Source organism: Canis lupus, chromosome 37 (genome assembly GCF_048164855.1).
Source record: "Canis lupus baileyi chromosome 37, mCanLup2.hap1, whole genome shotgun sequence".
Classification (NCBI taxonomy): Eukaryota; Metazoa; Chordata; class Mammalia; order Carnivora; family Canidae; genus Canis; species Canis lupus.
This window is the reverse complement of record NC_132874.1, coordinates 19,051,042-19,066,207: the sequence shown is the minus strand read 5'-3', so window position 1 is coordinate 19,066,207 and position 15,166 is coordinate 19,051,042. Positions and strand designations below refer to the sequence as shown.

General features: G+C 43.9%; 1 protein-coding gene across 2 annotated transcripts in view; it reads left to right on the top strand.

The window, feature by feature from the left end:
- The first annotated feature begins 12,366 nt into the window (after positions 1–12,366).
- Positions 12,367–15,166, top strand: part of DSP (desmoplakin) — a 45,445-nt gene continuing 42,645 nt past the window's right edge. For both annotated transcript variants that reach the window (XM_072813650.1, XM_072813649.1), the window contains exon 1: positions 12,367–12,606. In XM_072813650.1, the coding sequence (XP_072669751.1) occupies positions 12,419–12,606 (188 nt within the window). In that variant the 5' untranslated portion in view covers positions 12,367–12,418. The remainder of the gene's footprint in view (positions 12,607–15,166) is intronic.

The following is a 15,166-nucleotide window of genomic DNA, read 5'->3' as shown; positions in this document are numbered from 1 at the left end:
ATACTGACCCTTGAAATATACAAGATAACATTTTTGAAAATCATTGCAGGTGAAAGTTTAGCTGGAGAGGAGACAAGCTTAAATTGGAGGGTTAGATTGATGAGAGGTATGGAGCATGTAGCATTAATTGAGTCAAGAAGTAGAGGTGATTTAAGGACCAGGCTGGGTTTTATTTTCTTAGAGTCTTTAGAAGATAAACAGTAGTTAGGGTTAGGAAATGGATTGATCTATGGAATGTGTAACTGATCTGAGAAGGCTAAATTGCCAACTGGTGAGACTCTCTTGCATGGAGAAAGGTGAATTAGATTAGATAGAGTGGGAGCCAGGTGGGAATTGGAGGGACAGGGCTGACCTGCTAAGAGGAGGTGGAGAGCAGGAGCTGGATGGCTCCCCTGGTGATGGAGAGTGCAGGTGAAGCCAGGTGAGGTGAGAGCCAGGCTGGGCTACGCCTCCTTCTCCTGTCAGTAGGGTAGCCTCATCGACCTCTCTTTGCCACTCCATTTTCACTTGACCAGGAGCAGGCAGGTGGAGCCTGGGAAGCAGAGTCAGAGCAGGCTGGTTGGTCTTGTTACATTTTCAGGAAAGAGGTATGTCTCTGTGGAGGAAATTATTTTCCCCAGATAAAGAAACCATCTTTGGAAAGAAATACAAAGAAAGAAAGAAGAAAAAGAAGGAAGGAAGAAAGGGAGGGAGGGAGGGAGAAAGAAAGAAAGAAGGAAAGAAGAAAGGAAAGAAAGAAAGAAAGAAAGAAAGAAAGAAAGAAAGAAAGAAAGAAAGAAAGAAAGAAGAAAGAAAAAATAATGAAAGGAAAAAAGTAAAGGGCCCTCTTCTTTCCTACTCTTAGGGAGAATTCACTCATTTATTTATCATATCTATTAAATTTTTAAAAATTCACTTTCCTCTTTTTCCAATATCTGCCATGTTTACTGACCACTGACTTTGTTCTCTAAGTCTCTCTCATTACTGACCATAATGTACTCTTTATCTCCTGCCCTGGGGACCAAACAAGAAGGGTGTTGAACTCCCTAAATTTTATTATCTAAAAATTATAGAATGTCCTGATTAGTGGAAGTTTCATAAAATTCATAAAGAATCAGAGTGGCTTTGGACCTCTCAAAAGCAATTCTGCAAACAGAAGCGAGCAATGCTTCCAACAACCTGAAGGAAAATGATTTCCAATCTAGAGTTCTATACCTAGCCAAATTATCAGACAGGTATGTGGTGGGCTAAGGACACTTTCAGTCACATAAGTTCTCCAAAGATGAATCTCCCATGCACTTTTTTTCAGTAAAGTTGGTGAAAGTGAGTGCTATCAAAATGAGGGAATTAAAAAAAAAAAAAAGAGGGAATAAATCAGGAGAGTGAAAGACATGCGATCCAGAAAACAGAAGGTACACCCAACACACAGGAGGCAAAGGCAGCCTTAGGATGACAGGGAAGGGAGCTTCCAGGTCAACTGTGCAGAAGCAGATCTGAAGAACTGTCAGCTCAGATTGAAGCAAGTCAGAAGGCTCCAGGAAGGATTTTTTTTTTTTTTTAATAACAAGGCTAGTTAACATCCAACACCATACATAGTTAAAATTTTTTTTTTCTTGTGATGGGAACTTTTAAGATCGACTCTCTTAGCAACTTCTTTTTAAAAAAGATTTTATTTATTTATTCATGAGAGACACAGAGAGAGGCAAAGACACAGGCAGAGGGAGAAGCAGGCTCCCTGCAGGGAGCCAGATGCGGGACTGGATCCTAGGACCCTGGGACAGCAGACGCACAACCACCCAGCCACCCAGGTGCCCCTCTCTTAGTAACTTTTATAATTACAACACAGTATTGTTAACTACACTCACTATGCTCTACCTTGACTCCCCATGACTTATTTATTTTGCAACTGGAAGTTTGTGTCTGTTGACCTCTGTCTTCCATTTCACCCACTTCCCATCCTCCAACCAGGAAGGATGTTTTTAAGCAGAGGAAATTAATAGAATACCTGTTGTGAATGTTTGTGTTGAGAAAATATTTACTCAACTAGAAGAGAGTTTGGGAATAAATTAATGATAGCAGATAACTAAGCAAAAGCAAAAAAAAAAGAAGAAGAAGAAGGACAGTTATTAATTCTGGAAGGAGGGAGAAGTTGCAAAGGAAAGAAAAAGTTTATAATAATTTTGGTACTTAAAAAAGCAACATAGTAGCATTATTTGTAATAGCCAAAAGATGGAAGCAACCTAAATGTCCACCAACAGATGAATGGGTAAACAAAATGTGTTCTATATATACAGTGTAATATTATCCAGCCTTTAAAAAACAGGGAATTGGGCAGCCCGGGTGGCTCAGCGGTTTAGCACCGCCTTCAGGGCGTGACCCTGGGGACCTGGGATCAAGTCCCACATCGGGCTCCCTGCATGGAGCCTGCTTCTCCCTCTGCCTGTGTCTCTGCCTCTCTCTCTCTCTGTGTCTCTCATGAATAAATAAATACAATCTTTTAAAAAATGTTAAAAAAATAAAAATAAAAATAAAATAAAAATAAAAAACAGGGAATTCGGACACAGGCTACAACATGGATGAACCTTGAAGACAGTATGGTAAGTGAAATAAGCCAGACACAAAATAACAAAAATTGTGTAATTCAGTTACAGAAGGAACCTAGATTGGTCAAATTAATAGAGACAGAAAATGGAACAGGAGTTCCCAGGGGCTGGATTAGGCAAGGGGAGGAAGGCATTAGTGTCCAATGGGGACAGGGTTTCTATTTGAGATGACAAAAAAGTTCTGCAGATGGATGGTGGTGACAGTTGCACACATTGTGAATGTACTTAATCCCACTGAATTGTACATAATGATTAAAAGGGTAAATTTTATGCCATATATATATATGCCATATATATATATATATAACAACTTTTAAAAATAAAGAAAACCCCTGAGGCACAAATAAATAGAATGAGAATTATTATTCTCATATTGATGAATACCAAATTTTTAAGACTCAGGTATTGGGAAATTTAACTTCCCTTGTAAACCCAGATATGAAAGCTACCTTTTTTTCTATGAAATTGCATACCTTTATTTTATGGATCTATTATTAGAAATGTATATGCTAACAAGTCTTCTATGTACCCATCTTTCATTAATAACCTTTACCCCTTAAGATCCCATTATATGCCTTTTCTAACACATTGTTTTTTAAGAATAAATTAAATTAATTCATTTATTTGAGAGAGGGGGGAGGGGCTGAGGGAGAGGGAGAAGGATAGAATCTCAGGCAGACTTCTCACTAAGCATGGAGACCTGCGCGGGGCTGAGATCATGACCTGAGTAGAAATCAAGAGTCAGATGCTTAATAGACTGAGCCACCCAAGCACCCCTCTAATACATACTTTTTAATATAAACAATCTGACCACACTATATATATGGCTTAAAAGTTGCCTTTTTTTTTTAAGTGAGTCACTTTTTAAAATTTTATGTATGTATGTATTTATGAGCCAGCAAAGGGCCCCCATTTTTTTAACTTTACATTTGTCTTCTTTCTACATCCATGATTATATAAATGGACTACACCTATTTTCTTAACATTTTTTTTAAAGATTTTACTTATTTATTCATGAGAGACACACAGAGAGAGGCAGAGACATAGGCAGAGGCAGAAGCAGGCTCCATGCAGGGAACCCGATGCGGGACTTGATCCCCAGACTCCAGGATCATACCCCGGGCCGAAGGCAGGCGTCCAACTGCTGAGCCACCCAGATGTCCCCTTAACATTTATTTTTAATGATAACAATTGGATCGAGATGTATTCCATGATACTATAGTTCCCTCTTACAAAGACAAATCCTGCTGTAGTTCAAAGGAGGTTCAAAAAACCTTCCTTTTGGAAAAAAAAAATAAAATAATTAAAACCCCTCCTTTTGTATATTACATTTTTTTTCCCTCAGGGCTATAATACCAATAGGAATATTGATGTTTGTTTTCAGAATGCAGTAATTATAATTTTAAATCATGAGGTTATGTTTTCCTTATTCGGTAAAGCAAAATAAAAGGTCATTTAGAGATGACAGGTGACATTTCTCCTCAGTAGCATGGTGGGAAAGGACTCCAGATGCTTTGCTTGATTCCACCTGAAGCCAAATTGCTAAGCAGTTAAAAACTTCAGGGAGCCGCCAGACAGGTTTAACGAGAATGATGTGTACCTCTCCACACCCACCTTTGCAAGACAGAACTGCTCCACAGGTTTGTTGAAACTGCTGTGGAACCGTGCTACAACTCTTGCCTAAATTTGAAACGTTTTTGTCCAATGTCAGCATGGTTTAAATGTTTCAGGTTAAAATCCTGCAAATCATTAAAAATGCACAAATCAAATCCAGTTAGGTTTGTTGCAATGGGCATTAATTTATGGCCGAAGAAACCGTCCTGTAGGCTATCCTCCTGATTTGTGTGATTTTTTTTTTCTTTTAATCCAAATCTCGTTGAAGGGAAGTTTTCTCATTTGGAGTTGTATGTTCAGTTCACTAAATCCTGGGATGCTGATTAAAGAAACCAGAAGGAGCCCAGTCTCTTAGGGCTTCCCAAATAGGAATGTCCACGGATTACTAAAGATTTCAGGAGAAAACCCTCTGGTGTCTGATGTCTGCAACCCTTACACTGAGGGCTACAGAAGGATTGCTAGAAGACCCTGCAAGGGCTTGCTGGTCCTCGACAGGGCAGGATTATTTTCCTAAACGTGTTTGGTAGTTGTGACTGCCTTCCATGCGATGATGGCTCACTCCTTCAGTTCGGCCTCTCCCTATCTGCAGTGGATGCTATTTGCTATTGATTGGAAAATTCTAGAACGGGATGGATCACTCCTATAGAAAGCTCTAGGATCTGTACCTTGACACTTTAAAAGAGCCTTTGAAAAACAAACAACAAAATGGTATGCACCTTTTAAAGCCATGCTGACAAGACATCTTAAATGAGGCTGGGAAACGCTCTTGGTATAATGCTAAATTAAGAAGCTGATACAAATGTGTATATAGAGTTTGACATCGGGTAAAAAAAATTCATTGAAAAAAACACTGGAAGGAAATCTACCCAAAATGCATGGTGTGATTGTCTCACCTGGATGGTGTAGTTATAGATGAAATTTTCTTAGCTTCTCTGCATCATCCCACCTTTTCTGAGTTTTTTTTTTTTTTTAACAGCCAACAAACCTACTTTTACAAGTTTAGATTCATCCTTTTAAGCAAACCCTTTTCTTCGTTTGCTAGCAAACTCTCATGTCGTTCTTAAATTAAAAAATTTTTTTTTATCGAAGTTCGATTTGCCAACATATAACACCCAGTGCTCATCCCATCAAGTGCCCTCCTCAGGTCTAATCTAGGTTTTGCTCCCCCACAGGCTGGGACCCTGATAAGGAATGCAATGTCTCGCTGCCTCTGTTGTTTCTGAGGCAATGGAGGAGTTTGAATGGTTTCTTTCCTGGGATCTGCAATTTTACCAAGACTCCACAAAATGAAACCATTGCAATCCTAAATTAGGAGAGTCTGTTGAAGCTGAGAATTTTCCCCTCCAGGCCCTGCTCTATTTGGATGCTCAGTTTTTGTGTTTTTGTTAATACTAGCAGTTGGTTTATGTTTCGTGTTCTGTCTCCTGTGTTAGATGCTTCAGATGTCAAGATAATGAAAGACAGGAACTTATTCTTTAGACTCCCCTGTGTGGACATTTCTCTCTGCAGCAGGGAAACAATGTAAGTGCAATAAATCCTTCAGATGATAAAACGATAATGGTTTCAGGAACTTGCAATTTTACCTATGAATATCAGTAATTTTGAAAGATGGTCACTTCAGAGACTAGGTGACATGTCCTCTGCATTACACTCTACCCAAAGGTAGATGTCTTACTTTATGGAAGTAAGGTATGGCTTCACTTCTGTCCTGATTTTATGTTGTTTGTATATGAATTTCTAATTTCACTTTTTCTAAATGATGGAAGCTGTATTAAAAAAAAATAGCCAAAATAAAACAAAAATATGCACTGTGATTTGATGACACCAGGAAAAACATTTGCCTCACCTGTAAAGATAGGATTAAAAATAATGCTTTTTTGTGGGGCTATTGCAGTGCAGGCTAATGATTTAATAGTTAACTACATTTCCAGACATCCTATGTGTCTGGTGTAGAACAATAACAATTAATAGCATAGTTCCTTGTTTGTTTGTTTTTTCCAGTTCCTTGGTTTTAAATTGATACCAAATCACTGCTCAGAAATGTATTCATTCATGTCTGATTGTACAGGAATTTTGACATCGTGGAAAGGGCATGAGGCCAAAAACAGAGTTCTAATATTTTAGATAATGAGTGACTCAGGAAAGTTTCTTAACCCCTCTGCGACTCACTGTTTGTTTTTTTTTTAAATTAAATATGAGTTTGGGGGGCACCTGAGTGGCTCAGTCAGTTGAGTGTCTGACTTTGGCTGAGGTCATGATCTCAGGGTCCTGGATCCAGCCTTCTGTCGGGTTCCATGCTCCATGGGGAGTCTGCTTCTCTCTTTCCTGCTTTCTTTCCTTTCCAGCTAGCACTCGGGAGCTCTCTCTCTCTCTCTCTCTCTCTCAAATAAATGAATGGAAAATCTTTAAAAAAAAATAAAATTTGGGGTTTGGTTTATATGGCACTTTAGTTAGTGAAATCTTTCTGGGGGGCTGCAGCATCTCTGATGCAGATGCTGTGGGTAGACACTGGGTTCCCACCAAGCTACAACCAGCCTGGCACTATCATGATCTGTTCTGGCTGTTGACTGTTCTCAGAGTTTCATTTACAAAAAAGAGTTCCAAGGCTCTAAAAGTTTTGAAAACAACTCGTATAAAAATCCTTTAAGGCAGCTTTTGTTTCTGAAATTCTCTGTAGAACATAAAATTCAAATTTTATGTTTGAATTCCTTCAGAAAAGGCTAAGTACCTATTCATAATTCTCAATCTCTCTCTTTTCAAATATTTTATTTATTTATTCATGGGAGACACACAGAGAGAGGCAGAGACACAGGCAGAGGGAGAAGCAGGCTCCATGCAGGGAACCTGATGCGGGACTCAATCCCGGGACCCCAGGATCACGACCTGAGTGGAAGGCAGACTTGCAACCACTGAGCCACCCAGGTTCCCCATAATTTCCTCACGTTATAATTAGCACATTATATATCCATGTGGCATTTGGTGATAATTGGGTTTACTGGCAATAATCTGCATCTTGACTTTATATTTATGGAAATTTGAGTAAGTGTTCCAGTCCCAACATGACAGATCGACAGTTCCTCACAATCATGATAAGCTTAAAAATTACTTTGAGACTATATTAAAAAGGCTAACTTAACTGGCACCTGCATTATATTCATTGACTCTGTGGCCTACCCACTAAAAATTAATGTGAGTTACTGTTTAGCTTGGCGGGTTAGAAGTCATTTGGTTAAGGGTGTGGGTGGCCCCTATGTGGTCCAAAGCTCCGCTCACCATCATCCATACCCTTAACTTCCAGCCCCTCAGCCTCACAGCTTGAGGTTTTTTTTTTTTTAATAATAAATTTATTTTTTATTGGTGTTCAATTTGCCAACATACAGAATAACACCCAGTGCTCATCCCGTCAAATGCCCACCTCAGTGCCCATCACCCACCCATTCACCCCCACCCCCCGCCCTCCTCCCCTACCACCGCCTCTAATTCGTTTCCCAGAGTTAGGAGTCTTTATGTTCTGTCTCCCTTTCTGATATTTCCTACCCATTTCTTCTCCCTTCCCTTCTATTCCCTTTCACTATTATTTATATTCCCCAAATGAATGAGACCATATAATGTTTGTCCTTCTCCTGAGTGAAACAGCTTGAGCTCTTAATGAAAAACAGGATCAGGCAAGAGCATGGGTTAATCCCCAATAGATATGCTATTCAATTAGAGGCAGTCAAGGAAACATACTCTTTTAAAAAAAATTTTAAAGATTTTATTTAGTTATTCATGGGAGACACAGGCAGAGGGAGAAGCAGGCGGGGATCCTGATGTGGGACTGGATCCCAGGACCCCGAGATCAGGCCCGGAGCCTAAGGCAGACACCCTCCACCACTGAGCCACCCAGGTGCCCCAAAGAAACATACTCTTAAAACATAAGGGATAGCACCATTTATTAGATATTACCTGTGCAGAAAACCAAAACAAGGAGCAACAACAACAACAAAATCCTCTCACTACAGTGATAGAAAACCTATTTGAGAAGTTTCTCTCAGCTTTTTAATTTTTTAAAAGGTAGTCTTCTTCCCCTGGTAAAAACAAAAAACCACTACAAACAGAAGAATTCTCCTGTTCCTGAAGGACCTTTGAACCAAGGATAATAAAGATAGTTCTGAGCTAATGTATGTGTTTTGCCAACATTTTCCTATTTCTGGAATGAAATTTATGTGGTGTATCAAATTGCTTTTTTTTCAATGGGCAGTTTCAACTCTAAGAATGAGAGATCAGTCTTATTTGGGGGATACTGAGGACCTAGATTTAATTATTTCTGGTGGTTTCTAATTTATTCATAAGAAAGAAAGGACAAAGATATGTATAATTACCCCCCAATTAAGTCATCTGCTATTTCAATAGGCATTTTCTCTACCTCACATCATAGTTCCAATCTTAGCTTTGGTACTTTGGATTTGTTCAAATACTGCTCCCCTGGCAGGCAGGAAGGCTATTTTAACTCACCAGCTGTAAATCTTTTCTGTGGCCAAGGGATATCATTTCACCAACAAAGAGAGATGAGGGAGTTCCCATGGGATTTTGAGCAAGAAAATGATCCCTCCTAATCTCATTGAAATCAAGGTGCTCTGTTTAGTTTTAAAAATAATACTCAGGATATGACGGATGCCTCTTACTAACCACAAGGTTATCTCCAAGGTCAGCCAGAGAGAAAGTTACATGTCAGTGATCTGTCTCTAACAGTACAAGGGGACGTATCTACAAGTGGCAGGAAGAAAAACAGCTGACCTTGGTCAGGTGAGCTGGTGAGGACTTTGCCAGATTTTGGATTGGGCACTTTCTCAACTTGGTTGTAAGAAATAAGCTGAACCCTTCTGCTGTACCCCACTATTCTATAAAGATACCTTTGTAATAATGTATCGAATGTGCAGGAATTATTTGTTTTCCTATCACAGGCTTGACATCTTACAGAAAGGGAGCCCTGCCTTATTCATCTTCATATGATCAGTGCTGGGCCTATTGTGAAGCGCATAGTAGATGTTTAATAACAACTGCTTTTTAAGTGAATGAATGTTAAATGTCTGCAAGAAGGAGTTTTATTGATTCATGGGAGATTAAAGACAAAAACGCTAAAGGCTAATGTTTCCATCTAGCAAAGAGCTTTTGGTTTACTGGGTGACACCTCAGCTTTATGTAATGTTTCCGTTTTCAAGAATATTCACATATTATAATGTTGGCAGGGTAAGTAGTAGTATTTCCCTTCTGTACATGAAGAAATTGAGCTCTTGCCCAAGTAAACTGTAGCATAAGATCAGAACTCTGGTCCTTTGATTCTCAACCTTCACTGTGGGGCCTTCCATGAGAGGAGCCAGTTTAGACAACTAATGTGTATATGTCTGGATTCCATCTATCATGTCAATCTTTTATGTCATCCTTTTATCTCCCTTTATCCTTAAAGAAAGATAAATGGAAGCCATTGTCTTCCCAAACCTGGCATATTTCATTAGCTGGGAGCCATTTGCCTTCCTGGGAATACCTAAAGGAGTTCAGGAAGCTCTAGGACAGGCTACCAAGTAATGGTAGCCAGAGGTGTATAGTTGGTAGGTTGTACTTTCCACCTCTTTACTTGTTTTGTAAACAGATTGAACAGCTCTGTGAGTCTGGGTGGTGGCTGGGTCTATGTGTAGCCAGGCTCCGGACTACCCAATGTGAATTAGGTAGATATGTCTTGTTCTTTTTTTTTTTTTTTTTTTAACTTATTTGAGAGAGAGAGCACAAGCAGGCGGAGTGGTAGGCAGGGCAAGAGGGAGAAGCAGGCTTCCCAATGAGCAGGGACCCCAATGTAGGGCTTGATCCCGGGACTCTGGGATCATGACCCGAGCCGAAGGCAGATGCTTAACCGACTGGGCCATCCAGGTGCCCCAATATGTCTTTTTTTTTTTTCTTTTAAAAGGAAGATTTAATCACAGAAGTAGAATTACTTAAGTCTTTTTTTTTTTTTTTAAGATTTTATTTACTTATTCATGAGAGACACAGAGAAGCAGAGACACAGGCAGAGGCAGAAGCAGGCTCCACGTAGGGAGCCTGACATGGGACTCGATCTCGGGTCTCCAGGATCACGCCCTGGGCTGCAGGCGGCGCTAAACCACTGAGCCACCCAGGCTGCCCTATGTCTTGTTTTTAAGGAGAATTCTCTTGTGCAATTGCATGACCTTCTTGTTACACGTTACACATTATAGAATAAGGGAGTCCCTGAATTTTTTTAATTGAAGGTTTACTATATTTTTCAGGGCAGTGACTATGCCTCACTCATCTTTGTATTTTCCAAAGTCTAACATCGGTCCTCCCATATAGTAGGTTATAATTATTTGCTGGACAAATGAGATGCATAGAGGCAACAAAACACCCTAAATTAAATTATGTGCATTATGCACTGACACCTCAAATGGTTATTTGGACCATTTGTGCTGATACTGACTATCAGCCATTGATTCAATTTTCAGAAGAAACACCATTCTTGTCTGTACATCAGAGTTTGCATGATCATTTGAATTTCATCACTTTCGCATTTATTGAAAAGGAGTGGAAATTGAGACAGTCATGGGAATTACTGAGTGTGCTAACAGCAGCAAACTTTTATCTCATTGTATTTAATCTGGTCAACTCTGTGGGCAATAGGGAAGAAAAAGAAGAGCACGTTTTTGTGGAAGATTTACACCTAAAAAGTGAGGTGTGATTAAGGGTGCTAAAACACGCTAACCTTTAGAAAACTCCCCCACTCCCTTTAGGACATGCAAATGTAGTTCCATTTTTATTCTTTTTCAGTTTACAAACATTTCAGAATATGTTGTAAAGAAGGTAGGTTCACGGGCATTGTTTGGGAAGGTGACAAATATTTATTATGGAGATTTTTAAGTGGTGTTTACTAAAGTGTAATTGAACAGTTTTCCAAATTTTATTTTATTTATTTTATTTTATTTTTTATTTTTATTTTTTAGTTTTCCAAATTTTAAAAGCAGTTTTTGTGTGTGTGTGTGTGTGTATGGATAGGTCTGACTGGGACTGGGTCTGTACCTCAACCCTGGTCACAAAGACTACAGTGTGGTTCACACCTAACTGGGAGGGGCCCCAGAGCAAGTCGCTGGAATGTTCTGGCTCAGAGTTACTCATCTGTACCAAGCAGACGATCTCTGTCCAGGGTTCTCGCTGCTGCTCTCAGACTGAAGTCCCAGGAAGGCCACTGACTTGTGGGAAAAGCTGACTTTTCAAAGGGATGGGTCTAGGGAGAAGGCGCTCAGGCGCCTGAGACAAACATTCCTAAGGCTCTTTTACAAAACCTGAAAACCGGGTCCGGAGGTGGATGTTTTCGCAATTTCTTGTTCAAAATGACCATCAGCAGTCAAAATAAAATAAATCACCATGTATATTCCCCCTTTTTACTGCATGGGGAAAAAAAAATGGGTCATGTTTTCCTCTTCACCTTCACTCCAAAGAAATTAATCATTCACGGTGAAGACCTTCTCCAGCAAGTGGTGGTTCGTTTCACACGTCGGAAATCGAATTTCGGAGACAATTTTTCTGCATCACGGGAATAAAGGAAAATTCAAAAAAAAAAAAAGTTTCCCAAACAAACAAAAACAAACACACCTCACCAGCTAAGCACGCTCTTGTCAGTTCTGTTTCTGTGCAAAGCTGGGCCTGGCACTGTTTTCCAGGGATTGGCAAAAAGTAAATGTTTCATAAGTAACCGTCCCGTCGAAGGGGCCTGGGTGCGCGGCTGCTTTCCGCCCCGGGGCCCGCGGGAATCCTGAAAAGCCGGGGCCGCGCGTCCCGCCCCCGCCCCCGCCCCCCCCACCCCGAGCTCCCGCCCCCGCCCGGCCCCCGGCCTCGGGGCGCAGGGCGGAGCCGCGCGCGGGCGCAGGTGGGGAGGGGCGGCCCGGGCGCGTCGGCGACACCCGCGCGGGGCGGGGAGGCCGCACCCCGCCCCGGGAAGAAACCCGCCAGGTGTGGCCGGGCGCCGGGTGCCAGCGGGGAGCAGACGCGCGCCGCCACCGACCCGCACCGCCGCCGGCTCCCGCGCGCCCTCGCCGCCCTCGGAGCCCCAGCTCCGCTCCTGCTGCGCCCCGCGCGCCCCGTCCCGGCGGGGCCTCTCCCTGCGCGCCCGGCGCCGTCTCCGAGCCCGCCCCGCCTCGCCTATGCCGCGGCGCTGAGCCGCCCTCCGAGCGCGCGCCGACATGAGCTGCAACGGCGGCTCCCACCCGCGGATCAACACGCTGGGCCGCATGACCCGCGCCGAGTCCGGCCCCGACCTGCGCTACGAGGCGACCTGCGGCGGCGGCGGCGGCGGCGGCGGCGGGGGCACCAGCAGGATGTACTACTCCCGGCGCTGCACCGTCACCGACCAGACCTCGGACGGCTACTGGTGGGTACCGGCCGCGGCCGGGGGCGCCCGAGCCCGCCACGTCGGAGGGAGCGCTCCGTGCCTGCAGCCGGGAGGGGCCGGCCGGCGAGGGGCGCACGGGGCCGGCTGCCCGGGTCGCCGCCTCCCGCTGGGCACCCCGCCCCCGCGCGCCCGGCCCGCCTGGCACCCCTTTGTCCCCGCCGCAGGTGCGAGGGCGAGGGCGGGGGCGGGGCCCTGCCTGCAGCCGGGTAGGGGTCGGCCGGCGAGGGGCGCACGGGGCCGGCTGCCCGCGGGGTCGCCGCCTCCGGCTCTGCACCCCCCGCGCCATCCCGGCCGCAGGTGCGAGGTCGGGGGAACTGCACGCAGAGGCGCGACAGCCAAGGAGCGCGGGCTCCGGCCTGTCCTGCAGCCCGGCTCGGCCTCGGGGCGCCTCCGCCGCTGGGGGCTTAGCCCGAGACCTCCCGGCCCCAGAGGGCCCCGCCTCGGCCTCCCCGCGACCCCCGGGGCTGCTCGCGCTCCGCCGGGACGCGCGGGTCCCCAAGGTCTCGCTGCACCGCGGCTCCCGGGCGCCCCGGGGCCCAGCGCCTGCGCCCTTTGTTCCCTCCTTTAGAAACAGCCCAGAAGGAAGGACCTCGGTGTCTTGGTGGCCGAGGGCGGGCGCGGGACGCGGGGGCCTGTCCGGGTCCAGGTGCCCCGTGGGGGGGGAGGGGGCCGGGATGCGCGCAGGGTCTGCGCCTCCGGGGCCTCCTGGCGCCCGATCGCGGGGGTCCCTTGGGAGGATGGGGGGCAACCGTGAGGCTGCAGGTCCTCGGGGCGCGGGGCTGCACTCGGGGAGCCCACGGGAGCCGGGACAGCCCGCGGGCCGCGCCCCCCCAGGCCCCCGCCAGCCCCCTGCGCCCTGCCCGCCCCCTGCCTCCCTGCCCCCCTGCGCCCCGCCTTCCAGAAAGTCACTCACCCTGCCTTGTGGCCTGAGGCTGGGGAGGAGCCACCTGAACACGCTCCAGGAGTTTTTTTGTTTTCCCAGCACTTTTTGAAGGCAGCGACGACTCAAGTTAAGACCTGTTTCCGGCCTCGATGTACTTTCCCCCAGCATCTTGACAATTGGTTTCTCTCTCTCTGTTTTATTAAAACTTGGCCAACCAATTAAATCTAGTTTTAATCTCCCCTCCTAGACTTTTTGTACTTGGGAAGCACCTTCCTTTAGCCCACACGTTTATACCTAGGTCAGGATTCTGCAAGGAATCTTCAGCAGCAATTTTTTTCTGGCATTTTGTGAACCAAGTGTTTTATTTATTTATTTATTTATTTATTTATCTTTTGTATTTTTCTTTTAAACTATGATTCTGTTTATCTAGAGTCCTGATTTTTTTAGGTTGACAATAAATATTACTGTTAATGGAATATTTCACTCCCTCGGCCTCCTGTGGAGGTAAATTTGTAATGAAATTACTATATCAGCTAACGAATTGAGTACAGATACATGGTTTTTGACGATTCTTCACTGAAACACTAAATTTTGAGGAGGCGCAGTGTTGTCCCAGAGCATTATTTCTTGCATTCTGTATTTCCGATCGAAAGCCTGTTGATAAATGATGTCAAGTTTTACATCTCGCTAGGAAGGGAAAACAGACTGACGTTTTGAATTATGTAATTTGGGGGGACTGGTGTTTCTTTGCTTTGATGTTGACCTAGGCCGCAGGAAGTCTTGCTTGGGGGCTGGAGTCAGCGTGGGGCCGTTCTTTCTTGATCCAGGAATGGGGATTCTCCTAGCACTCCTGGCCGGCCACTGGTGCTGTCTGAATCTTCTGGAATTAGAAAATTAGCACACACAAAAAATTGCCTGCAACTGCTGACTTCTGCATTTTAAAAACGATGACTGACTGGAGAGAGACGGGGCTTGTGCCCACACTTTTCTTTCTGGTCTTTTTGCATGGTTTTGTGCAGAGGGATTTGTTGTTTCAGGGCAGGTTACTTTGAAGAAGTGGGATGCCATCTCTGACCCCACTGCCCTCTGAATGAGGATTAAGAACCTAATAAGTGCTTTTCTGGCCAAAAGTTCTTCTAAATAAAGGGTTTTTTGTTTGTTTCTAAAGCACAAAAACCGGTTGAATTTAAGCTTGTTTATTTAAAAAACTGCCACTTTGTTGTCTGATTTTTTTTAAATAATCGGGATTTGAAATAATTAGTGTTTGTATTTAACCTTTCCCTAAATGTAATTTGAGTGTGTAAAGAGCTCAAATTTTAATTTGCTTTTTAAGAGGATTTTAAAACATTTGAAATAATTAGTGTTTGTATTTAACCTTTCCCTAAATATAATTTGAGTGTGTAAAGAGCTCAAATTTTAATTTGCTTTTTAAGAGGATTTTAAAACATCTTCCTGCATCTGCGTTTTACGTGAATAACACTTGCCAGTTCTGAAGACTTTATTTCGTTGATGGTTCTCCCTCCTTCCCTGCCTACCTGTCTTTCATGTTTTCTTTATTTTAGGCTGCATGCAATCACAGCTGCTTTCATTTCTTTTGCTTTATTTAATACTTTAAAGTTTGGTAAATGTTACATGCTTGATGATGTAAGAGAGAAC